General features: G+C 40.4%; 1 protein-coding gene across 6 annotated transcripts in view; it reads right to left on the bottom strand.

Moving 5' to 3' along the window:
• The window catches only part of ANKS1B (ankyrin repeat and sterile alpha motif domain containing 1B), a 349,603-nt gene that overhangs the window by 215,968 nt on the left and 106,342 nt on the right, over positions 1 to 27,293 (bottom strand). For all 6 annotated transcript variants that reach the window (XM_079991880.1, XM_079991876.1, XM_079991885.1 and 3 more), the window contains 2 exons: positions 26,016 to 26,152; positions 19,739 to 19,919 (listed from right to left, as the gene is read on the bottom strand). In XM_079991880.1, the coding sequence (XP_079848006.1) occupies positions 19,739 to 19,919; positions 26,016 to 26,152 (318 nt within the window). The remainder of the gene's footprint in view (positions 1 to 19,738; positions 19,920 to 26,015; positions 26,153 to 27,293) is intronic.

The following is a 27,293-nucleotide window of genomic DNA, read 5'->3' as shown; positions in this document are numbered from 1 at the left end:
ACATATATAAACTACACATGCATAAAATGTCCTTTTCTTCCTCAGGCTTATCAGCTATATAAATAACTTTAAAAGGATAGTTGTCCTAATAGACAAATTAGTATCATGAACTGGAAATTCTGATCTGCAGTTTGACCTTCAGCAAATCACTTCACTACTCACTCACTGTTTCAGTTGTTAACTGGCTATGGATAGCAAGAAGCAGAAGACTTGGAAATTGGCAATCATTTTTCCTGCTGGAAAGGATAAAGTGTAAGATTTGCATTTCTAGACATTTTTGAACACTAGCATTAGACAGTATTGTTGTTTCAGGGATAAAAGCATGAAAGACAAATTATTATCATATTGTAAAATGTTTATGTGCCCAATACATGCCAGCTTAAATCAAGTTGTGTCATCTCCAGGATAAATTCAAATATGCTCTTTCACTTGTGCATCCTGCAAAGTCATCATCATAATTAAGGCACAATACCAATACATTCTTTCTCTTGGCAAAATCTATCAGCAAATGTTTTTTCTCTTTCTTTTTTATCACAGTTAGGGATTTGCACGGTACTATGCCTGGAGTCACTACAGAATGCTTTAAGTATATTTAGGAATATATAAGCCATCAGACATCCAGTATCTTGGTGTTTTTTTTGGTTGCTTAGGCAACCCAGTACCACTGTTATGAAACTGAGAATAAAAAACTCAAAAAGGTAATCTTCTTGAATGGAAAGTCATTCAGATTTAAAAGGGTCCAGTTTGTGGGTAGTTTCATTTACCAAAGAAGTCAGTAGAACTGCTCATTCATCTCACATGAGGTATAGTCTGCGTCACTTGTACTAAATAGAAGAAATATTAGCTGGTGTTAATCTTTAGATTACATTAAATTGTTGGGGAGAAATAATGGATCAATTTAGTTTTAATCAGCACTCAGAACAATTCTAAAAATATATTATTATATTGAAAATGGCCTCAGTTAGATCCTGAAGCTCATATTCAAAGCATGGGAATCCAAATTCTCAGGTAAATTATTTTCCCAAATGAAATTAGTTTATTAATTTAAGCAATATAATAAAGCAACTATGCTAGCTTTTGGAATGTATATACCAGGGAGATAATTTGCATCCCAGGAAGACAGGCAACTGCACAGAATTGCTCTGCCTATGCATGGCACAAACCACATAAGCAGAGTCCAGGCAGCTTGTTTTATGTAGCACTGTGATAGTTTGTATGTAGAGGGAATTACTGGCTTGATCATTGCTGCTCTATGTTGTTACCATGGGCAGAATAGAGACTGGTAAGCCAAAGTTATCAGGCAACCTGGGAATCTGCTGGCCTTATATAAGAAGTGTCCTTGGCTTGTTTCCGGCAACTCAGTTCACACCATTTCTGTGCTGAACAACATTAACTGCCTCTAGACCCCTTTGCCTGCCTGCCCATTGGCCTGTCTTGGACCACATTGCCTGCTTCTGCCTTTCAGACTTAGTCTAGGGGAGTCATATAAATTAATAAATTTGAGTGCCAAGGGAATCATAGAATTGTATACAGTGGTACCTCAGATTACATACGCTTCAGGTTACAGACTCCGCTAACTCAGAAATAGTGCTTCAGGTTAAGAAATTTGCTTCAGGATAAGAACAGAAATCGTGGTCCGACAGGGCGGCGGCAGCAGGAGGCCCTAATAGCTAAAGTGGTGCTTCAGGTTAAGAACAGTTTCAGGTTAAGAACAGACCTCCGGAATGAATTAAGTACTTAACTCGAGGTACCACTGTGGTTAGAAGGTAAGCCAAAGTCAAGTCCAACCCCCGCAATGCAGGAACAACATAAGACAGTGGAAACCAAAAGTAAACATATTGGAAAGCAGTCATTGGAGTAAATGAATTTGTTTTACTTACAAAAATAAAGAGCCCTACTGGTTCACACCAAAGGCCCATCTAGTTCAGTATTCTGTCCTTATATTAGCCAAAGTGACAACTGTTGATTAATCAGCATTTGCAGGTTCTGTTTTTATTTTCTCAAACAACTCTGCATCAGAACAGAGTAACTGCTTTGTTATGCTGCATTTTCTATCTAAAACAATTCCTGAATAATGAATATTTATGTATTTATTTACTTACTACATTTATATGTCACCTATCCACCAAGGGGCTCAAGGCAATGTGCATGGTTTCCCTCCCATTTTATGCTTACAACAATCATGTGAGGTAGGTTAAGCTGACAGTCACACTGGCGCTAGGCCACCAAGTGCATTTCAGGACCTAATGGAATATGATCCCATAACTCTCCAGTCCTAGTCCAGTACTCTAGCCATGACACCACACAATCAAAATCAACAGGGCTATAATTAGGAATATTTAAAATTTATGTATACCATTTGCAACTTCCATAGTAAAAACAATACATATCTGTTTTAGTGCACTTCTAACAGATACAAAATATGCAATGTTCACATCTGCGTGAAAAAAAGCTATCTTCACAGACCGTATAGAAGATAACCTTTCTGGGCCAATAGACAGTATATGAAGATTATGTATGCATGTACTGTATGTCTGTTTGATATCAATATATTTCATTTTATTGGTGTGTATTCTAGCCCTTTAATAAACAAACATGACTTAAAGTCCCTTCCCTCTTTATTCTCTTTCCCATTTTCATCAAAGAATAACACCGATACCACTCACCTTCTTTTATTTCAGGAAGAAGTTAATATGCCACATCTATCTAGAACCTAAGCTATTTGCATACAAAGCATCACTGCTACCAAGAAACAATGGGTAATATAATAAGCAAATTAATCATAGCCACTGCCCTTCATGCACACTTTTAATTTAAACAGCAAGATGCTTATAGGACATATTCAAAAATATTTTTGTCTGTCATCGCAATTCAACTCTCTCTAGAAACAGACATCAGCATTAAAGGCTTAATAGCAAATCTGAGAGAGAGATCATTCTAAGGTAGTAGACAAAAACAGCTAAAAAGTCCTAAAATGTGCAAGTTTTATTGTGTGTTTTGTGGACTGGATCAATAAACAGACTGACAGAGTTTATCAGAAGCCCAATGCATATTGGGTAAAATCCTTTCTTCAGGGGCCACACCAATTACTCAGTTGTGTTAAGCGCTCCAGTAACTGAATAAGCTGGGTTAAAGCATTTCACTACCAAACTATTTCTTAGCATCTCTTTGGGTAAAATGGCATAGACAAACTATAATCACACTATTATAAGCATATTTTTAAAGTCTGCATGAGAGGGGCTTAGAAGTTTCTATCTGTTTTTCTGACACTTCTGTTACTGCTTGAAAAGATGGCCTAACAAAAGAGAAAAACTGAAAATTGCCATAGACTGGTTTTTCTTTTGTCCTAGGAGGCAAGCAATGAGTCAGCCATTATTTCCCTCCCAAACGTGAAGTTGTTATTCTGTACTTTCAGATAAAGCACACCACAAACACTTTTTAAGAACAGAACACCACCAGTGTATTTTATGCATTTGGCTTTAATTTTCAAAGCTTAGCTTTTGAGATGGAAATGTATTTTTCATGGCTATGCAAACATTAATAGAAGTCAGCTAGGTTATTTGAACTATTACCGGTAACTTTGCTTGAAGACCGTATACTGCTCCTGGTGCATCAAATGCTTTGGGTTGTAGTATCCAGTTGAGTTACTCTGCTGGCATAAAGCTCTTTGATCCAATGGAGGCTTCCATCAGCAGAATTAAGGCAGAGACCATTTTTGGAAATTCCTCATTCCCCAAAGCCCCCCCCCCCCCCCGTGCCAAGGGTCCACACTGTTCTGAAGGGTGCCCCAATGCTCAGGAGCAGATTTTGAGGTGTGTGGAAGGGAGAAGATAAGATTATGTCTGTCTCCATTCTGCTGACAGATGCCTGCTAGATCAATGAGACTTCCATTAGTAGAATAAAACCAACAAGATACAACCATGTCTTTCCCCAACCATGTACTTGTAAGTCTTTTGTTGCTAGTGAACAGCTTATAAATAACAAAAAGATACTCTACCTATTCTCACTACAGATGCTGAACTAGATTATTTATCACTATCTGCATGAACCCAACCACTTTTTACGTTCCACAGGTGACCTGTGGTCTGTGTGCACACAGTGCATAAATCAAGGGTGAGAAATATTTGGCCCTCCAAATGTTGCTGGACCAAAACATCCATAATCACTGCATACTGATCTCACTTGCTAAGCTCTCTCAAGGAGGTTTCCCAACAATTTAGGTGCTATTTCTGAGAAGATCCTGACCTTCGTTGCCACTCACCATTGGTCTGAGGCAGTAGAATTACTGTTTTCGCCTCCTCCACCCCTCACAACTGTAGTATAAAGCTGTTCTGTTTTTTGCAGCTTTTGAGAGAGGATACGAAACCTATCTCTTCAAAAAAGCCTAGATGGCTACTGAATGGACATTATAGCCTTGAGTTGCTAATGCTGGTGATTCTGTTGTGTTGGTTTATTATTGTATTAAATTTGCCTTTATCGTTATTTCTATGAAGCTCTGTTTGAATCTGCCTCAAGTCTTGCAGATGTAGGGCAGACATGCTTTTTGAAAAACGAACACATTTCTATTATACAGGTGCTGTAGAATTTTCAAGAGTACTATAACGTTCTGAGAGCCTTTTAAAAATCCTTAAAATGAAAACTTATACATGATAATTAAAAGCAAGACCTACTTTTGTTGTGGGACTTACTCCAAAGAGCACGAGCATAGTATTGCACTTAAGAGTCCAATTTTATCCTCTTGGAAAGCCTTAAGATTTAAGAACCATTTTCCTTGACTCTATGTATATGATAAGGATAGCAAAGGTTTTCCAACACATTTCCCCCTTTCACAAATGTGTAGTCCCAGCATGCTTATCTAATTATGGTTCTGTTTGCAGAGCCATACTTGCCTTGAACTACATCTGGGACTAAATTAAACAGGTTTTGTTTATTCAAGGTGGTAGCTCCCAAACACAGCTCTTGTAATTACCTTTCCTGAAAGGAAACTGCTTTTGCCATTCTCCCTAGTTACAAAGAAAACCTGAAACAGATGTTTGATGCACACTGTTTATGCCAAAGCAAAGTACGCAGGAATAAATTCATAGTGTGTTACTCTGGACAATCCCATTACAAATGAAAAGTGAGGTAATATATTTTTATTTAGAATACAGATGGCGAACATGTGGCCCTCCAGTTGTTGTCAGAGTCCAACTCCCAACAGTTCTAGCCAGCATGTTCAATGCTGAAAGGTGATGAGAGTTGAAGTTCAATAACATCTGAAGGTCTAAGTTTCCCTATCCATGATTTAGACCAACTAATCTTCCATATGCAGCATATAAGCCTGAGAGATACCTAGAACTTTTCTTTCACACAAGGGCCAGGTTCAAGGTGTTACTATTTTCTTTTCACACAAGGGCCAGGTTCAAGGTGTTACTATTAGCGTATAAAGCCCTTAATAACCTGGGACCAGTTTACCTACGAGATTGCTTTACCCCCACATGCGCCCACTTGACTGCTTTGATTGGTGGAATTGGCAATACTTCAGGTGCCACATAATGCCTGTTCTGCATTTGTAAGAACTCAGTCGTTTATAGTGTAACAGCACCTGCACTTTGGAACTCCTTGCCTATTGAAAGTAAGCAGGCACTTTCCCGGTACTCTTTTTAGCATCTGCTAAAAACATTTGTGTTTAGACCAGCCTACCCAGATGCTATCCAGAAGCTGAGGTAATTTTAATTTGTTTTAGTATTTTAACTTTTGTATGTTTTAAAGTGAGGTTGAAATTTTTTCTTCATTTTACTGTTTTATCTTCTGTAAACTGCTTTGAGGTTTACTACAATCAAACGGTGTATGTATTTAAATAAATAAATAAATAAATAAATAAATAGCTAGCTGAAGGAACAGGGTCAAGTTAGCCATGAGGAGAGACTGAAATATATATAGGAGTGTTCTGTTTTAAACTTTTTAAATTTTCAAAATGAACAGAAAAAAATTATTGGAGCGAGCTGGTAACTGATGAATCTGACAAAGACTGCATTAAAAAAGGGAGGGGGACCACGAAAAAGTGTCACAGCTGCTTTAGATACAAGCCACACATTCTCCTTCGGGGCAAGTAGTTGGATTAGATAACCTGCAAAACCCTTCCAATTCTGATTCTGCACCACCAAGAAATTTCAAAAAGCCTATTCATTTCATTACAATAGCAAGAATGATGATTAGCTCTGAAAAACACCCATGGGCTAAATTCCATTGTCAAAAGCATGCACATCACATACATATAATTCAGGTCTGGTTGTTTTAGTACTGTAAAAAGAAGCTGTACAGAGCAGTATCTCACCAAATAATTATAGGGAAAATCTTTTTTAAAAAACGTTTCAGTATTTTTCTCTCCCTCTATCTCTCTGGATTAGAAAAATCCTATATGCCAAGGAAAATAATGGGTAATACTTTTGTGTGTAATCATATTCATGATGTATTTTTAAAAAACAAATCTGGAATAGTTTCTAAGAAAATTAAAGTTGATTCCCTAACTCCCCAAATACAGGTAGTAAGTATCTCTTTTTTTTAACTTACTGGCTCCTACCTGTAGTGTTGCAATAATAGCATTCAGAGAACAATAGCATTTCTTCCCTGGCCAGCAGCCACCATTGCAGTCTGCTAGAGGTTAGTTAACTTGTTTAAAGTGCCAGTAGACCTTCCTGTAGATATACATATATTAATTTGATACATAATTTTTATCTCCTCTCCCCCCGTTGTGCATGTTAAGAATATGTAAAGGAAAATGCAGCACCTATTTATTTTATTTTTATTTAATTTATTTATTAAATTTCTCAACCAGCCTTCATTCAAGGATCGCAGGGCAATTTACAATATAAAAACACAAAATACATAGTAGCAAACAAAAATATTAAGCACACCCCCCCCCCAAGAATAAAAGGCCATAGTTTTTTTATTAGCCAAAGGCCTGGGGAAAGAGAATGATTTTGCCTGGCACCTACTATTGCTGCCAAAGAGACTTCAGCTGCGTAGGCTGATTTTCTCCTTCATGGAAACTTGAAAAGGCCTTCTGTTCCTCAAGGGAAAGAAAAACAGCATCTATCACTGCCGCTAGAGAAGCTGCAGCTGCATACTCCTGATTGTCTCCTCTTTGGGTTTTTAAAAAACTGCTGTCCCTACTTGTACACAATGGAATGGGACGCAAAAGAGATCTTTGTTTGCGTGCAGCTCTTTAAGACACCGTGACTTAAAGACAGTTGGAGAATAAGGTGATTAATAGTATACCTCTTGCTGGAAAACGTGGGTGCCACAGCCCCAGGCTCTTCACTGCTTAAGCAACTGCTTTCTTCAAGAGCAGATTGTACTCACTCCCTTCTCTGTCTTTCTGTCAGAACAGAGAAGTTCTGCTCATGGGGATGCAGGGAGAGGTACGTAACCCCACCTATCAATCTCAACCTCTTACTCTAAAGTCCACCTTCAATGTTCTCAAAGTTCTCTGTATTCCTGCCTCTTTCCCTGACTTCTTCTGGGTTTATAAACTGTCAGCAGGATGGAAACTTGCGGTCTCTTGTTAAATATGCTCTGCCTACAACTCATTCTGGCTGATTATTCTTGGGCTGGGGTATTGTTTGGGAGGGGTTGCTGGGGTTTTTGTATTTTTATTTTAGATTTTTTGTGACTTATGCGGAAATTGTTCAGTTTGGTTGTGTGTTTTCTAATGTTTTATTTATTGGTTATGACTACTTTTGTTATGCTGTAGTTATATTCTTTCATGTTGTAAGATGCCTTGACCATGGTTTGGACTGTGGAAAGGCGGCATACAAATAAAATTATGTATGTATGGTTGGGCTACTCATGAGCAAGCAGTCAGTGTAGCGGCAGCTTCTCTTCAGGGAGAAAACACAGTTTTGAGTTAAAGGGAGATTTCTGTTCATTTTGAAGGGACAGGTTACCAAACTAGGCCCCAAACTTCCCAAATTCTTTCTTTGAGGATCCATTAGCTAAAATCCATTAGCTAGAGCTGTATAACACTAACCCAGCTGCATAAACAAAGCCTTCTCCTTTATCAGTCCATGAGCTTAATGGATGGCCTTGTCAGTTCCGAGTGGAGACGGGATGGCGGATCTGGGTCTTATCTTACCGGTTGTAAATATCCCTGGGACTTCCGGGTTAGCGCCATCGGCAATGGCGGAATTCCTCTGATCCAGAGGAACCCGCTCCGTGAAAATCGGGTCTTGCCGCCGCGGCGAAGGTGGAGACCCCTTAAAAATCCCAGGCAGAGGAAGCCTGGGAACGTGGGATTCGGCTGACACCAGGAGCGCCCCCCCCCTACACGCAAGGAAACCCCTTTTCTCGGGGTCCGAAGCGACGTGGGGGTGAGTGGCGCAGTGTCTTGAATCGACCGCTATTTTTACGGAGTGAAGCCGCACAGCCATTGCCGGAGAGCGCTGACTTTTTCCTGTGGGCAATTGGACTCTAAAACAAGTACCCGTGAGTAGAACGGAAAATTGGGCAAAGAAACATTTTAATTTGGCACTCAAGCGGGAAGGCTCTAAACAGGAAGTCCGCCTTCCGTTTTTGTAAATAACCCGAAGCAAAAATTGTGCAAGCTAAAGTCTGAAAAGCTGTTCATAAGGATTTAAAATTCCTCCTGTTTTAACTATCCAAACCCCTCTTTGAAGCAGGAGTAAAGAGGGGAAATTTGACTGTTTATACCTGCAGGAGAGAGAGTAAAGAAAGATAAATTTCCACCGTCTCAAACCTGGGAACGGGGTGTCAGAGACGGAGACTTTTGGTGAAGTTCATTGACCGTGAAAGAAACATCTTTTGACAGACAACCAAAGAAGAGATACAAATTATCTTCAATGTTGCCCTTTGCATTTAAAAGGAATTAAAAATTCGAAAAGTGAAAGTAACTTTCTTTTGTTGGATTTGCTTTTAAGATGGATACAAATAGAAACTGCCTCCTCTAGAGGGAGTTTGTTAAATTGTTGCTGGAGTCGATCTGGGGTTTTTCCAGCTGTGGTGATTAGGATCCTGGGAACAGACTGTAACCTTGAACAAAAATGTGTCTGGAAGAAACTTTGGTGCTTAAGACTTTATTATGAATCAGCAGCTTTCTGCTGGTTGAAACACTGGCTACTTCTTGAGAACACTGACATTTTGGACCTGGAAGGGTATGACAATAGTTTTGGTTGGCATGCATACTTATGGTACGACAAGGTAAAAGTGTATAAAAGTTTTAAAAACCATATTGTAAGGAAAGCATTGTATAACGTCTGGATTAGATACAAAGATTTGCTGGAAAATAAAACCCCTAGGTGGGTGTCACCAATGGAAGCTAGGGAAGTAAAAAAGCTTAATATGGATTCTAAATGGCCAAAATATCATGAGATTTTAGAATATGATGGCGAAAGGGTGAAACTTCAGAGTTATGAGAAACTAAAGCCTAAGGTTCGAGATTGGTTGCATTACCATCAGATAAATGAGACATTTAAACAGGACAGGAAAATAGGATTTCAGAAAGAGAAGTCAAAATTAGAAACAGAACTGTTGGAATCCAATACTAAGAACTTATCAAAAATGTATAACTTGTTGCTAAAATGGAATACACAGGATGAAACGGTGAAATCAGCTATGATCAAATGGGCACAAGATATCGGTCATGATATTATGTTTGCTGACTGGGAACAGTTATGGACCACCGGTATTAAATTTACTGCATGTAATGCATTAAGAGAAAATATTATGAAAATGATCTACCGATGGTACATGACCCCAGTCAAGCTTGCAAAAATTTATCATTTGCCTAATAATAAGTGTTGGAAATGTAATGAGACTGAAGGCACTTTCTACCACCTTTGGTGGACCTGCCCAAAGGTTAAAGCTTTCTGGGAAATGATCTATAATGAAATTAAGAAGGTCCTTAAGTGGACTTTTCCTAAGAAACCAGAGGCTTTCCTCTTGGGCATGGTGGGCCAAGTGGTGTCAAGGAAGGATAGGACTTTCTTTATGTATGCCACTACAGCAGCAAGAATTCTACTGGCAAAGTATTGGAAGACGCAAGAACTACCTACTCTGGAAGAATGGCAAACAAAGGTGATTGACTTTATGGGACTCGCCGAGATGACAGGCAGAATCCGGGACCAGGGGAAAGAGACAGTGGAAGAGGACTGGAAGAACTTCAAAATATATCTTAAAAATAATTGCAAAATTGAGGAATGTTAGGATGTCAGGGGGTAAGAAGTAAAGAATTGCAGCAGTAAACAAAAAAAAACTTAAGAAATTTTTATGAAAGGGAACTAAGATAATGGACTCAAGGGTTGCTAAAGAATTATTAAACAAGGATACAGGGATGGGGAGGTATGGGGAAGTCAAAGAAAGAAGGGTAAGAACCGATGAGTATGATGTGATACTGTTTTACATTGTTCTTTATTATATGTGTGGAAATTAATAAAAATTATTATAAAAAAAAAAAAGAAACTTTGGTGCTTGCTCTCTGCAAGACGAGTGCCCTGTTAGAACAGTTGCATGAGAAAATGGATTTGATGACTGTTGCAGTTAAAAATTTTGGACAAACAGTGAATATTTATACAGGAATTACTCAGGAGCCAACTCAAGAACCTGATTTGATGGAGCAAGTGCAAATGCAGAAGACGGGGAGGAAATTGTTGTTGAACTTCAAGCAATACAAATGGAGAAGCCTGAGGCCCCACAGGAGCATAAGCCGTTGTTGTTGAAGGTTGAACCTGGAGCGGGCCAGGGGAGATCTGGAATTGTGGGGGCCCTTAAGTTTGGAGGGTCCTTGAAGTATGTCTTTAAATATCCTCTGGACTACGCTGTTGTCTGTGGGGAATGGGGAATGAGGAATGGGCTGATCTCTTGAGGAAAGATGGAGACATTTTCGAGTTGGAACATCCCCGAGATCTACTCTTCAATGAGAAAGGAAAGAAACTAAGAAAGAGATCAACAAAAGAGTAGGTAAAGTGCAAGTATAAACAAGAAGAAGATCTGCAGAAGGGACATGGAAGAGACTTAAGAGCCTCGGACATAAGATTACCAGGTTGATGGACCAGAAGAAAAAAAGGACAATAAGGACTGACATAACCCGAGACCAGAAAAAAGAGATGCTGGATGAAGATTGGAAGAAAAATTTTAAAGTTTTATTTTGGAAATTATTGTAAAATTAATGAATATTAGGAAAAACGTTGGAAGGAAACTATTTGGCTTTAGTAGAAATAATATGGAGTTATGTATAAATAAGTATTAAGTCTTAAGTTTTAAGGTATTTTATGGTAAGATAAGGTTAAAATAAATTAAGGCAAATTGAATGACAGAATATAGTAGTGAAAGATGGAAGGATTTGCTGACTTAATTAACAGGTTAGGTTTTTTAAAATAAATTATTTAATTGAAAATTGAGTGTTATTAGGTGAAAATGCAAAGTTACAATATATTTAGATGAATTATTAAGATAAAAGAAAAAATGGAAAGGATTTGCTGAAATTACTAATTGAACTAGAATACAAAAAAGGGAGGTGTGAGGAGGTCAGGAAAACAAGTAAAGGAAAGTTAAGATATGGAAAGGATGATGTGTGTTTTTTAAAATTGTTTTTATATTATTTTTACTTTTTTGTGTGTATTTTGTATTTTTTGTTCTTTTCTTTTTCTCTTTTATATTCTTGTAACCTTTTCAAAACTTCAATAAATATATATATATTTTAAAAAGTAAATATCCTGACCACGCTGACACACAGACCTTGCAAGACAGGCCTGTCAGCCCCCGCGCCCAGGGATGGCACCAGGAGTACTCCTAATAGTTGGGTGACCTTTCTCCCCCCAAGATAAGAGTACAGAGACAGGAAGGTCTGTTCATGCTCAAGGATGTAAACTTGGGGAGGGAGGGAAAGGGGACCTGAAGGGAATATAAGCTGTATGTAACTGCTCTTTAAGTGTGCTTACTGTGACTGATCACGCAGTACCTTTCTGCTATCCTAGGAAGCAGAAATAAACTCTCTCTTTGTACCAACCCTCGGTGTCCATTGACTCCTTCCTCCCTCCCAGGAGCAACGCTCATCCTACAATTTTAGTTGCCTTAATAATTCCCTTTAATTGTATTCTCAATGAGCTTTATAAGAAGAATAAGAATGAAAGAAGACACCATAAAATAAAGGACTATAAAACCAATAAACAGCAATCAGAAAGATTTAAAAAAATTGTGTGTGTGTCCAGTTCTGGGCACCACAATTTAAGGAAGATACTGATAAGTTGGAATGTGTGCAAAGGAGGGCAATCAACATGATAAAAGGTCTGGAAACTAAGCATTATGAGGAATGGTTGAAGGAGCAAAGTATGTTTAGCCTGAAGAAGAGAAGATTGAAGAGCTGCCAGAAGGATGATAGAGGAAGCTTGTCTTCTTCTGCTCCAGAGAACAGGGCCCGAACCAATGGTTTCATATTACAAGAAAGGATATTCTGATGAAACACTATGAAGAACTTTCTAACTCTAAGAGCTGTTCAGCAGTAGAACAGACTATCTCAGAAGGCAATGGACTCTCTCTCTCAAAAAAAGAGAAAGCAATGGATTCTCCATCATTGCAGGTTTTTTAATAGAGGTTGGATGGCCATCTGTCAGAAATTCCTGCACTGCAGGGGGTTATACTAGATGACCCTTGGGTATGCCTCCCCGCCCATGATTCTATGATAAGATCCATTAAAAAACACAGAACCATAAAAACAAAACATAGAGGCCATTAAAACAGAGCCATTAAAATCCACTAAGTTTGGAGGAATTTATGACAACTTGAATGCATAGCAAAACAAGAAAGTATTTACCATCCACCTAGATATTATCACAAGAAACCTAACCAAACTTCTCCCAGGAAAGAGTTTCACGACCTGACTACCTCAACCAAAAACGCTGTACCCTAGTCAACTATATATCTGCTGGCAGTGGGACATAGGGCAACCCCTTGATAAAAAATGTAGTGGCCAAGCAAATTTTATAGGTGTTAACCAGAACCTTGAAATGAGTTCAGGAACAAACTAGAAGCCAGTGCCAATTGAACAGAACCAGAGTAATATGTCCTGTAACGTAAGTTTCAATTTTGGCCACTACATTTTGCATCAGCTTCAGTTCATCTCACATCCTTTTTTGCTTGCCTTTGTTTTGACAAACAGCAACTGCACAGGCACTCATCTAACAGGAGTATTTATGAGGTAGAAATGAACTGAACACCCCACTGAGAACCCAAGCTGCACCCCTAAAATATTTGTCAAAATATTCCATTTCGGAGGACCAGGGACTCATTTTAAATCCCTTGCTCATCAAGGCACTGTGCATGTGCAAACACGCGCAGCTGCTGAAGACTAATACCTAAAAGAAATATAGAAAATTATTCCCTTTGTTCAGCTATGGGAAAAGAACCTCCATGATAGCTGAGAAAGCCTAGTACTGTTTCCCCCTTGATAGCACATACAATGCATTTCCTATAATGATAGTGCAAAATGCTTCACCACAAGATAATCAGATTTCCTATCTAATTTCCTCCTGCCTTTCAAGTAACCACTTTTATTATAAGAAGATGTGCAATTTGATCATTTAGTTAATTCTACCCAAGAAGAAGAGGGATCCTCTGGGAATGACTATTCAAAGAGACCGTATGAGAAGGTCACCCTCCCTCTTCGTCCTCTGCTATCTACTTGGATTTCTGAAGGACAAGGTGTACTAATAGTAACTACCCACTCCATACTTAGCTCATGTTATTAAGTCTTGGAACCTTCCCCAGGTTACAGGGTTTTGTTTTAGCTGACTGTATGTTTCCTACCAGCCCTGATTTTATTGGTAGGTGAAGGCAGCTGATTAGGATTGGACTGGGTTGTTTAATTGTTATTTAAGTAAGTGGCTCTGTATGCTGGTTTTCAGCTGAAACCTACAAAGTGTCCCCACATTATTAAGTATAATACAAGTGATATATTACAAGTTATATACTTGAAATAAAACAAAAGCTCAAAAAAGAGCAGTGCCTTATTTGTCTCCCTCCTTCTCTAACCTGGAATCCTTCTCAAAGGGCAAGTGATAGATGGTGAAGAGGAAATAGTCCAGCCGTATTAGGAGGAGGAGTTTTCTTTGCCTGCCTCCCCTCCATCCCAAGCGGAATAATGACTCAAGACAACGTGCTATAGGATCAAAATTGGTCACAACTTTATTAAGTTTCAGATGTAGGGAGACCTTGGCTCAGGCATTGGGCATTTATCCTTCCCAGTCCCCAGCCAGGGATCTGGGAGACACCAGGGTTATCCAGAATGTGTGGGGATTGGGCTGGGCTGTCTCTGGAGAACATATCTTCAAGCAGAGAGCCCCCCCCCCCGTTTTGTCACCATTGGAGGGGAGAGCAATGACAACCTCTCAGCATATGGCCAATGCCTCCCCTCAAGACCCCTTTAAAGGGGAACCCTGGGATCACCGCCGCAAGGGGGACATGGGCGTCACACACACCCTTTAGGAAGATAGACTAAAGGATTCTGCCCAAGGCCTGAAACTGCCAAAGTTGTGACGTTTTGTTATGGGAAAGGCAAAACCTGCCAATGCAGGAAAATTCCTTTAAGGCCCTTCAACAGGGACCATGACGTAGCAGCGCCCGCATACCTGTGGAGAAGAGGTTAACCTGCAAAAGAAGACTTACCGTATTTTTTGCACTATAAGACTCACTTTACCCCTCCTAAAAAGTAAGGGGAAATGTGTGTGCGTCTTATGGAGCGAATGCAGGCTGCGCAGCTATCCCAGAAGCCAGAACAGCAAGAGGGTTTGCTGCTTTCACTGCGCAGTGATCCCTCTTGCTGTTCTGGCTTCTGAGATTCAGAATAGTTTTTTTCCTTGTTTTCCTCCTCCAAAAACTAGGTGCGTCTTGTGGTCTGGTGTGTCTTATAGAGCGAAAAATACGGTAACTGAGGGAAGGCAGGGTGGGAGAAGCTGCGCACGACCACACCATCTGATGTGGGGAGTGGTCCTTGTAAGCTACACTGAACAAACGGGAAAAGAAAAGTATACTTTACATAACTCTGATTATGGCAGTGGGAAAAGAAATACAGAAAATTGTGTAAATGTCCAAAAAGGATTAAAAAAAATTACAAAAAAGTAAAAATTTTAAACATGTATTCCAATTTTTTTACCATGCAATTTTTTCCTAACAAAACTGAAAGCATGGAAAAATTTCTGTTCCAACTTTCAGTTACTTTTTTAAAAAAATCAAAATCAAACAGCTTTCCCTATTTCAGCTTGTTGAAACAAATGCTTTATGTTCTGTTTATACGTCAATGAGGGCACAGGATGAGATTTGAAGGCTTATAATTCCATACTAAATTTAGCTAGTAGTTTGGAGATAGAGAATTGCCATATAGAAACATGTAGAGTTTAGACAGAGCATTTTAAGTGCCTATATCTGAAACCATATAACACTTTGGCTACAGGTAAGATTTCTGTTGGATATAAAAATTAGTAGAATGCTAGCTTCACATCAGTCCAAGAGCTATTAACTTGGAGGAAGATCTGAGTATACTTTCTTCCTGGGTGCTGCTGACCAATATAGCATGTTTGGCTATAACCTGGGAGATCTGGTTTGAACAACCCATGCCCTTGTCTTTTAAGCTACAAAAAAGTCCAATTGCAGAATAGATAAAAATCACAAAGCAGAGCTGAATGCAAAGACTTGTCACACAAACTGCTGAAAGAAAAGGCTTCAAATTAGGCTCAGACTATTTCAGCGTCCTTTAAAAACATGATGTTCTATTTCTCATATATTCATATTGTCACTTTCCCTATGGCTGGAAGTAGCCTGCCAAGAACAGCCTCTTAATGTGTGTCAGATATAAACAGCAAAAGGAACATTGTGGCACTAGCAGGTTATGCCCCGTAGCTTGAATTTTTTTCCTCCTGCCAGGATTCTTGCAAAGCCCAAGCCTCATTATCATTTGCAAGTAAGGGATTATCTTTTTATTTAGGCAAATGTTTAGTATTCTGAGTTCGTTTCTTTAAGCAGATATGATAAGCCAGTGGCTGTCCCCCCTTCCCCCAAATTGTATAAGAAATGTCTTCTCTCCTGTCAACAATTTCAATAAATGACTCAAAGGATGAGTAAATTATTTGAGAACCACCAAGGCCAATGAGCACACAAAAGCATAATACAATGGCTGGGGACAGGCCCATCCTTCCATTAGGTGAAAAGAGGCACTTGCCTCAGGCGGTGAATTATCACCATTCATGCCCCACAAGGTTGCCTAACACCTGCCCCACAAGCTGACCGGCCAACACTGCTGCCTGCCACCACTCCTTCCCTCTTGCCCACCTGCTGCTTCTGGCCTTCCTTTCTACCTGCCCACCTCCCTGCTCACACTGAGAGAGAGGCACTGTGGGTAAGGTTGCCCAGAAAGCATCTGTACCACCACTAATATGTGACACTTTAAAATACTGGTTAAAAACACAGTTTAAAAATCCCTAAAGTTTAAATAAAATTTAACGTAGAATTTTTAACCTGTATTTCAAAGAGCCACGGAGTGCTGGTTTGGTTGCTCTCTGGGTGACCTCATCCACAATGCCTCACTCTGAGTAGGGACCCTTTCCTCAGAGCAAAGCTGGGAGCACCCACAGCTGACTGGCTGAGGAGACATGGTGGCGGCAGACATGGTGGCGGCAGAGAGTGGAGTGTGGGGTCAGGAGGGCGGGAGAAGGAGAAGACTGCAGGAATGGTGGGAGAGATGCTGCTAGGACAGTCCCAGACACCACAATGTCTTGTGCCAGCTCGATCTAAGGAAGTAAGATTCTATTTTTAAGTAGTACCAGAAATCCAGTCTAGAAACCCAGAATTTGGGAATGTAGACTGGAAAATTAAACAAGCATGCTCTTGCTTCTTCAAAAGCTGAAAGGAGAAAATAAACAAAGAATGTCCAGCTGAACTCAATAGGACTTGCTTCTGAGTAGATATATGAGATTGTACCTACATGATAAAATGAAGTGCACTTTATAGTCTACAGTGTGAAGCAGTTTGTTTAAGAGGTCAATAGTTAGAATTCTCATTTTTACAGGCTCTGCAGCGGGTTTTTAACCAGTTTCTTCAGCTCCAATTACTGCCCATATGTCATATAAATATATCTGATAACCAGCAAGCATTTTCAAAGTTATAAACAATCTGTTGGGAGGAAAAAATGAAAAGAAAATCTATCTGATCCAAAGATGAAACAGGCATAAACTGAATGTAAATTGCATAGATATTTCAAGCAACAGTAAGGTTTTTTATTTATTAAAAAAATCCATTAGAAAGAAGAAGAAGAAATATCTTGGTCACTAATTCTGATGGGACAATCCACATCCATTAAAATTAATTGGAATTATGCCACTGGCTTTAATAGTATGTGCATTGTAATTACAGTGAGCAATTGGGAATTATGTTTTGTTAATGGTTAAAAAACTTCTACTGTGAAATTTTGTTTTTTGTTTTCACTCTCAAAATCATCAGTAACTGATGGGGCATAGAATTGAATGGGGAGGAAAGAATCACCCCAGACTGGGTGGGCACAACTTGATTTTGGGCAATTCTCTTATGAGACCTCCCTCTGTCAAAGGTGAACCTTGGTGTCTCAGATATCAGTGGCATCCTGCGTGACACCAAAAGCTGGCGCAGCCCCCCAGCCTCTTGCCTTCTGTTAGATGTCACTGCTGCGGCACCTGCTGCGGTACCCTAGAAGCTTTGCACTTAGTGCAACCAAACCAGTCGTGTTCTTCTAGATCTGCCTTTGCCTCTGTAGCAGAGGTGGGCAATCTGTAGTCCTTTTCATGTGACTCTTGACCTAATTCCAAAGCCCTGTGCAACTGATCAGTTCAGATCTAAAGTAAGTACTATCTTGCTTCCCTGTGGATCTTGCTGTTTAGCATGAAAGAGGTTTTTAATTTCATGATGCACAATTGCCCGATTCTCATCACCACTTCCAGGATACTAAAGGTAGTTCGAGGTTTAAGCCGGCCAGTTTCTTCCTCTGACTCCTCTATTTTCTGCCCCTCTCTCAGTACCTCAACATTCCATAGCTCAACTCGCTGCAGCATTTTGTAGGCCCCTCAGTATAAGTCCTGGCAGTCAGTAAGTATTTTCTGGATTTGTTTACATTTATGAACAAATATGCATCTGCACGCCTAGGAAGTCTCTTGAGAATTCAGCAACTACCATCTTGTTTTTGGTTGGCCCCATCTCACATCCAGACTGATAGAATGGGAACCTTCCAAGTTCAATATTAGAGGAAATAATAAACAACAACCAGCTGACTAGCATGCTATAGTTTTGCTGGAGATTATTATGGCTATTTATTTGAAAGATTATTTCTAGCCAAATCTCTTGGTTTCTCTGTAGAAATTAAATGGCTTATGATTCAATTTCTTCAAATCTTAAGGAACTATTATGGCTGCAAACATTCTGTAGATACAACTCTGATGTTAGTATGAGCAACAAGAACAAGTATAAATAGAAGAATTAGCAGCTGTGAACAGGAAATAAAGCAATTTATAATGAAGGTGACCTAAAGTTAAAATAAATGCATTCAGTTAGCTGTCATGCCAACTGGAAGAAGAAATCTAGAGTAGTAGCTATGCAATATTATGTATGCAAAAGTAGCAAAGTAAATTATCTTGTTTAAAAATAAATGAAACTGGTTTTTTACTGAGTCACCTTGTACAAGACTTTCAGCTGTGACGGGCAGCAGCTCCTCAGGATTTGGGGCCCTTCTATAATGGGTTTATGTGATGTATAATGGTGTTAGCATTGTTTTTGCTAACATTTTATTTATTATTGTACTTTCAGTGGGTTTGTCCATTAAGAGAACTATGCTGTACAGGCAGCATGTAAATTTAATAAATGAACACATTGTACCAGCTCTGATACCAGCAATCCTTTAACTGGAGATTGCAAATATTGAACCTGAGACTTATGTAAGTAGAGTGTGAGTTCAAGCACTGATTTCCTACTTTCCTACTTTCCACAGAACACAACAAGCAATGCTGCATTATCATAAGCATATGATAAATTGGTATTTAGCAATATATGACTTTTTTTTGCAAACTATATAAGCAACTGAAAATGTTGTTTGGATTAGATGGGCCAATATGTATTACACTGTTTGTCACAGACTCGTTTTTGTAGCATGATGAATTTCTCACCTTCTACTTTTTTCTTCATATTTTTTATTATTTCTTTCGAGGGCAAGAACAGCTATCAGAGCACTCTGTTTCGAAGCACGGAAAACTCTTCTATTTATTTCATTAAGCTAGATTTCCTGGATAGCCAATTCTAAAGTGGTTTGATTCATGAGTTGGAGAAACACTTTACAGAGTGTGCAATACTGAATAAATATAAACATCATACAATTTATTCAGAGCAAGGATGTGACCTGACATGATAAAAATACCAGGTTTGCTCTGAGCAAAAGATAAATATTAATCCCACACCTTAGCTTCTACCGCACATTTATGCATGGGTGTAAGTAAGCCCAAATGCAAGCGCCCCATGACTGTATTTCACTTTAGGGTATTCTTCAAACAATCTTTTAGAAAAACTGAAGGGAATGGAATGTAAATGAATAAAAAGTATTATGGAATTCAGAAAAAAATCCACCGAGAAAGCAGCCATGTCCCCCTGAGGGAGCAGAGGTGGTCTAGGATGTGATGCCAGTTGTTTATCGCAACATCAAAATGTATAGATAATATGCAACTTATTTTTATTTTACCTGGAATGTCATTATCTTCAATGCTCCCTTCAATGGATCCAATGGAATAATTAGCTGGACTGATTGGAGGACTGGAAGTAAAGCTTGCATATCCAAGGGAAGAGTTGATTTCAAAATAATCATGGCTGTGATTTAATCGGTGAAATTCAAAAGCTGATACTATTGATGTACGTTGCTTCGGCTGGAAAAAAATTGAATTGAAATGTAAATATTTTAATTTATTTTCTGCCTCTAAGGTTCATCACCTTTTTAAAAAAATGGTTTGTTAAAACAGATGCTCAAAAATTCTATGCATTTCCCCCCTGTAAATTGATCTTCCATACATAATTCCTACAGTCATTGCATTCTCGTTTGTCGCTTGGCAGGGCCACAGCCCGATCCAGGAGGCCATCTTATTTCCATGTGGCCATTGTGGGGGGAGACACCTGGTGCCTCCCCTGCCAACTGTGCCAGCCCAACAGGGAAGGCCTGATTGATCAGGAAAGTCAGATTGCAGGGGAAGGGGCTGAACCCAGTCCGTGCCCGCTGCACTTAAGAGGGCGATATTGTGTAGTTCACCCTCTTGGGAGATCATCATGGGATTCACTACCTGCCCACTCAGGCTGTAAGTGGCCTGCCGAAAGTTGAGTAGGTGGGCCAGCATGAAGACCTTGCTATGGCTATTTGATCACTATTTGGGGACAGGGGGAATTCCTCCCCCTGCAGACGAATTGGCTGGTCTGCAGGTTTTTGCCTACCTCATAGCAACAGTCACAACTTTGGTGAATAAGGCATTGGGATGGATCCTTAGCTGATTAAAGGGCTCAAGGAGTAGTGTCTCTGTCCATGAACCCACATGGGCGGGCCATAGGCCATGACACCTCTCTCAATGGCGGCCCAAGCAGGATTGTAGCACCTGGTGCATGTCAGAGGCAACTACCCAGCTCCGGGTTGACCCATCTCATTTCGCAACCAGCAAGTGGGTTGATTGCCTTAGCCAAAACCTACTTACATCTGTAATCAATAATAAATTCTGACCTATTTCAACCCAATACAAATATCCTGTGTTTATTTCTATGGTTCACTCCACACAATGCTGCGGGTACCATTGTGCATGTGACAGCAATCATCTACTGCCGCTCCACCCCAGCTGCTATAATACAGTACCAAAAAACATATCAGTATGAGGTAATATATTGTATGGTCAATAGAAAACCTTATATGCCAATAAAATATTGACATTTCAGTAGGTTTCAAAGAGGGTTTGGAGAGACAGCATTTCAATGTTGATTCAATGGCAAAATTAAATTAATATCTAGACAGATGAGGCATAGAACAGAATTAAAATAAACATTGTGAGTATATTCTGTGATACAATCTCGATAATATGCTTCAGACCAAAATTAAACTTTGTCTTGAATCCACTGTAATTTGATCCAAAGCTTTTGACGCATTCAAAATCCAAAATGGGTTAGTTTGGTTTGAAGTGCCTTAGGTTCACATCAGTTGGCCTTTCCTGATATAGTCTGTGCTTTAGAGTACTTCTCCAGACCTTTTGCCTAAGGCTTGCAGATCATGGGTTGCTTTTTATTACTGAGCAAAAAGTGTGTGGATGGCAATTACAGAATACAGTATATAAAAAGGGATCTACTTTTGCCTGAATGTACACTACAGGCATGATAGTAATGAAGGGAGATAGCAGGGACAGACAAAAAAAGGCCCCCTATTTTTAATCAGAGGGTTCATTGATGTGTTATATTCTCTTCTGTACCATTGAGATGGTCAGTTAAATACATTTATGTCCACACCTTGAAAGAAAATAAGAACATAAGAGCCCTACTGGATCAGATCAAAGGCCCATCTGATTCAGCAAGCTCTTCCCACAATGACTACCCATATGTCAATTGGTACCCATAAGTAAGACTCAGACTCATTCCCCAGACTCATTCACAGCACTCAAACAGGAGACTCACAACAATTTTCAGTTTTTAAAATCCTCAATCATTTCTAGCTCTTTCTAGCAGTGCCACTGTCTAGCAACAAATCTTCCCGTTTCTGGCACAAGGCTATCATTTCATCCCTTTTTGCAACGCTCTTTCATGCTCCAGAATATCAGTATCTAAGCCATTTTGAATACGAATAGTACCAACAAAATGTATGTTTATTTAAAATGCAGGTGCTGCATTTAAAATGTATATACAGCCATAATTTTAACTGTACTTCTAAAATCATAATAAAATTAATATATGACACCATCACAGTCAACATCACACACAACTGCATTAACAACTGCTGAAAACCCAAGCAGCAGCAACCAACTCCCAGGACACTAACCAGTGTCAAAATATTCCAGATGTCAGAATGACAGCTGTAAATAGGATGCAAGAGGGATGTTACCAGCAGAGCATTCCACAGAGTGGATGCCACCGTGGAGAAGTCAGGCTCCTGGATACCATTACTTTTCCTTTGTGTATGGGACATGGAGGAATGCACTCCTGATAGTGTGAGAATATGGGAGGATACCTATGGAGGATACAGTCTCCAAGGTACTTAATTCAATACATCACCAGTATGGAAGCTTTGAAAGGCATGAAATGTTTTACCACTCTAAATCCAACCTGATCTACAAAGTTGATAAGCATGGCCTCCACTTCATTCATTCATTCATTCATTCACTCACTCACTCATTCAAAAATACTGAATAGAGTGTTCTGCACTCAAAGAATGCAGTGCTACTGAATTCAGTGGGAACCGAGTCACTGACTTTAATTAAGTCCCGACATTGAATTAGTAATGAACTAATCCAAGAGCACAGCTATTCAATGTTCTGAGTCCATCTGTTGACAATTTCATGATGAAAATAGCATTTAAAGGCTGTTTCCAATTAACTATCACATAACAGCTTGTTCTAACAATAATTCTAATTTCTCTCTGCTTTCTTGTGTGCAAGCCATCAAACAAAAAATAGCTTTGACAGAAAGTGATAAATGGCTAATACAGCGGTGTAGAAAGAGGAAATGAAGAACCCTGTGCTAGCCAATAATAATAATAATAATAATAATTTATTATTTGTACCCCGCCCATCTGGCTGGGTCTCCCCAGCCACTCTGGGCGGCTTCCATAAAAACCAAAAATACACTAAAATATCACAGATTAAAAACTTCCCTGAACAGGGCTGCCTTAAGATGTCTTCTGAATGTCAGGTAGTTATTTATTGCTTTGACATCTGATGGGAGGGCGTTCCACAGGGCAGGCGCCACGACCGAGAAGGCCCTCTGCCTGGTTCCCTGTAGCTTTGCTTCTCGCAATGAGGGAACCGCCAGAAGGCCCTCGGCACTGGACCTCAGCGTCCGGGCAGAACGATGGAGGTGGAGACGCTCCTTCAGGTATACTGGGCCGAGGCCGTTTAGGGCTTTAAAGGTCAACACCAGCACTTTGAATTGTGCTCGGAAACGTACTGGGAGCCAATGTAGGTCTGTCAAGACCGGTGTTATGTGGTCTCGGCGGCCGCCCCCAGTCACCAGTCTAGCTGCCGCATTCTGGATTAGTTGTAGTTTCCGAGTCACCTTCAAAGGTAGCCCCACGTAGAGCGCATTGCAGTAGTCCAAGCGGGAGATAACTAGAGCATGCACCACTCTGGCGAGACAGTCCGCAGGCAGGTAGGGTCTCAGCCTGCGTACCAGGTGGAGTTGGTAGACAGCTGCCCTGGATACAGAATTGACCTGCGCCTCCATGGACAGCTGTGAGTCCAAAATGACTCCCAGGCTGCGCACCTGGTCCTTCAGGGGCACAGTTACCCCATTCAGGACCAGGGAGTCCTCCACACCAGCCCGCCCCCTGTCCCCCAAAAACAGTACTTCTGTCTTGTCAGGATTCAACCTCAATCCATTAGCCGCCATCCATCCTCCAACCGCCTCCAGGCACTCACACAGGACCTTCACCGCCTTCACTGGTTCTGATTTGAAAGAGAGGTAGAGCTGGGTATCATCTGCATATTGATGAACACCCAGTCCAAACCCCCTGATGATCTCTCCCAGCGGCTTCATATAGATGTTAAAAAGCATGGGGGAGAGGACGGAACCTTGAGGCACCCCACAAGTGAGGGCCCAGGGGTCTGAACACTCATCCCCCACCACCACTTTCTGAACACGGCCCAGGAGGAAGGAGCGAAACCACTGTATAACAGTGCCCCCAGCTCCCAGCCCCTCTAGACGGTCCAGAAGGATGTTATGGTCGATTGTATCAAAGGCCGCTGAGAGATCCAGCAGAACTAGGAAACAACTCTCACCTTTGTCCCTAGCTCGCCGGAGGTCATCAACCAGCGCGACCAAGGCAGTTTCAGTCCCATGATGAGGCCTGAATCCCGATTGGAAGGGATCCAAATGGTCCGCATCCTCCAGGCGTGCCTGGAGTTGTTCAGCAACCACGCGCTCAATCACCTTGCCCAAGAAAGGAAGATTTGAGACTGGGCGATAGTTGGCCATACTGGCCGGGTCTAAAGATGGTTTTTTAAGAAGCGGTTTAATGACCGCCTCTTTCAGCGGATCTGGGAATGTTCCCTCACAGAGGGAAGCATTCACCACCCCGCAGAGCCCATCGCCCAGCCCTTCCCGGCTTGCTTTTATTAGCCAGGATGGGCAAGGATCCAGGAGACAGGTGGTTGGTTTCACGCGTCCAAGCAGCCTGTCCACATCCTCGGGGGTAACGGACTGAAATTGATTCCATGCAACTTGACCAGACAGAGCTCTAGCACTCTCCCGCCCCGGCACTGCTCCCACGGTGGTGTCTAGCTCCCTCCGAATATGAGTGATTTTATCTGCAAAAAACTTTGCAAAATCGTTGCAGGAGATCTTGGGGTCTTTACAAGGCCCCGGTGGTAAAGGTGGTTCCGTTAAATTACGAACCACCTGAAAGAGTCTCCTGCTACTATTTTCTGCAGATGCAATAGAGGCGGCGAAGAAAGTCTTCTTCGCCGTCGCTATCGCCACTTGGTAGGCTCGACGTTGAGCTCTAACCTGTGTCCGGTCAGATTCAGAGTGAGTTTTTTGCCACCGACGCTCTAGCCGTCTCAGCGATTGTTTCATCGCCCTCAGCTCCGAAGAAAACCACGGAGCTGTCCGGGCTCCATGCAATCGGAGAGGGCGCTTCGGAGCCAGACAGTCGATAGCCCTGGTTAACTCCGCATTCCAGCGGGCCACCAGGGAATCAGCTGAAAGGCCATCAACATGGGATAAAGCATCCCCTACCACTCTCTGGAAACCATTTGGATCCATTAAGTGGCGGGGGCGGACCATCCGAATTGGTCCCACCTCCCTGCAGAGGGGATGGGTCGCAGAGAAGTCCAGCATGCACCACTCTGGCGAGACAGTCCGCAGGCAGGTAGGGTCTCAGCCTGCGTACCAGGTGGAGTTTCAGGGTCTCAGCCTGCGTACCAGCCAAAAGGAGTTATAGAGTTGAAAAGAGGCATGTGTGGACAGCATGAAGTAAAAACAGCTCTGACGCTTGGAAAGTCTTTTAGATGAAATAAAATAAATTTCATGAAGCACATTAAATTTTTAAAAATAGGTAAATAGAAACTGAGAGTTTGCAAGCAATAACAGTCAATCAAAATTATGTTTATACCACATAGTCTCCAATTTTACATTTATATCAAAATTGGCAAGTTTAAATGAGCTGAACGAATTACACACAAGAAAAGGCACCTCACCAAAACTTGGACATTTCAATACTATTTGGTGTCTTTTTGTTTTGCTAGCTGCTCATTCATCTTAACATCATTTTTCTTTTTCTTCTTTACCCTCAGTGCCCACACTGCTGTTTAATCTGTTTGGCTGTGACTGGCATTCCCAATATCCTCATTCATGCCTCATTGTGATCTCTTCAACAAAAAAATGCATGGGCTGCCACACTGAATCAGAATGAACATCAGTGAAGGCATATGTGGCTGAGGTCAGTGAAGTCCAAAAGGAAGAAAACTAGCCTAGAGGGGAAAAACAGGTGCTGAGAAGCAAGAGAAGGTGTAGTACACTAGTGTAACAATGCAATACAAGATTTCAATAAAATGTCATAAATCAAGCATAATAGCTGAAAAAGAACACAAATAGAAATCTGGGTATGCTCTTTCTGGTCAGGTCTAATTAAAATCAAGCTTATAAAGATATTTTAGCATTATCAGTGGAGGGATTTCATTTCAACATTTTTAAATAGTTCATATCACTGCAGATTATTACAGTAATGTAAGATAAAACGTTGAAATCTTTAACAAAATCAAATAACATTTTTATTTCCGACCACCCACCTGAGGTCGTATAACTTTCACTATATTTTTCAGTGCAGTATCTGGTGATGGAGGAGAGCAGTCAGGTGTTGGGCCTGTTGAACTGTTTCTATGGTTACTGGTACCTGGTGCAATAATTGCTACTTGAGGTGCATTCTCTGTGAATAAAAATAGCATTACAGTGAATACAATGTTCTATGGAAAATACATTTAGAAACAGGAAATTGCATTTGAAGGGGGGGATGTGAATATGTTACAGTTATCGTCATCTAAATTATTATTGTTTGTTTTCACTAGAATATGCTCACTTCTGGTTTTGAAGAGCAGTATGGAACTGTTCAAAGGTGTTGCCAAGTATTCAAATCTAACTCTTGCAGAAACAAGCTTATGTGTGAAGATTATCCCTCAAGGCATTATTCAAGCATACAAAAGAATGCTGCAAAATAGTGACTAGGGATATATTCATTTATATTCGATATATTTCGGCACTAGGGATATATTCATGACGACCCAATTGGCTTGGAAAAGCTGATTTCAAATACAGCTTTTGAGTTCCAATAGGTGGTCTGTACTATCATCACTGATGGCACTATTAGGTGGGAGCAGAATTTGTGGCTATGCAAACCAATCTCCAGATCACAGTCAAAAGTCAGTTACTTTGGTTCCTATACTTAATTCAGCAAGTGTGCAATTTACAATACCAATTCTAGAAATATTGATTCCACAAACAATAAAAATGTATTCAGTTTGTTCCTATTGCGTGCAATGATAATTTTACTTACAAAATATTCAAAATATACTGCACATTAAACATTTGTGCAGGAAGAGATCTAGCTAAACACAGATGGCATGGACTAGAGATACTCACTAACTATATAAGATAGCTAGCACATCTCTTATTTATTTCATCCAATTGCTCTATTTACATCCAGAAAGGCAATGTTAAGTTCCAAAGGAATACTTATTCAGTGGTCAGACCTAAAAAATTTGAGTGGCACTAAAAGTTTGGGTCAATACAATAGGAAATCCATTGGCGAACATCTCTTTCTTTTCTGATAAATGCAACTATAAAAAAACGTTTCCTCATTTATATTTCATTGCATATCCAGGCACATTGTGTCCATGACCCAGTGAGGGGCCAACCATAAATAACTTTTATTTACTACAGATTTAGGTAGGTTTGGGCCAACTCATTGGGTATGTATCTAGAATCAAACAGCCCAACTTCTGGTGGATAAGTAGGGTGGGGGTTGACCCTGACTGGTGATATGACCGCAGGAGGGCCACCACTGGGAAGGA

This window comes from Podarcis cretensis, assembly GCF_951804945.1.
Source record: "Podarcis cretensis genome assembly, chromosome: 10".
NCBI lineage: Eukaryota > Metazoa > Chordata > Lepidosauria > Squamata > Lacertidae > Podarcis > Podarcis cretensis.
This window is presented reverse-complemented; position numbering and strand designations above follow the sequence as displayed.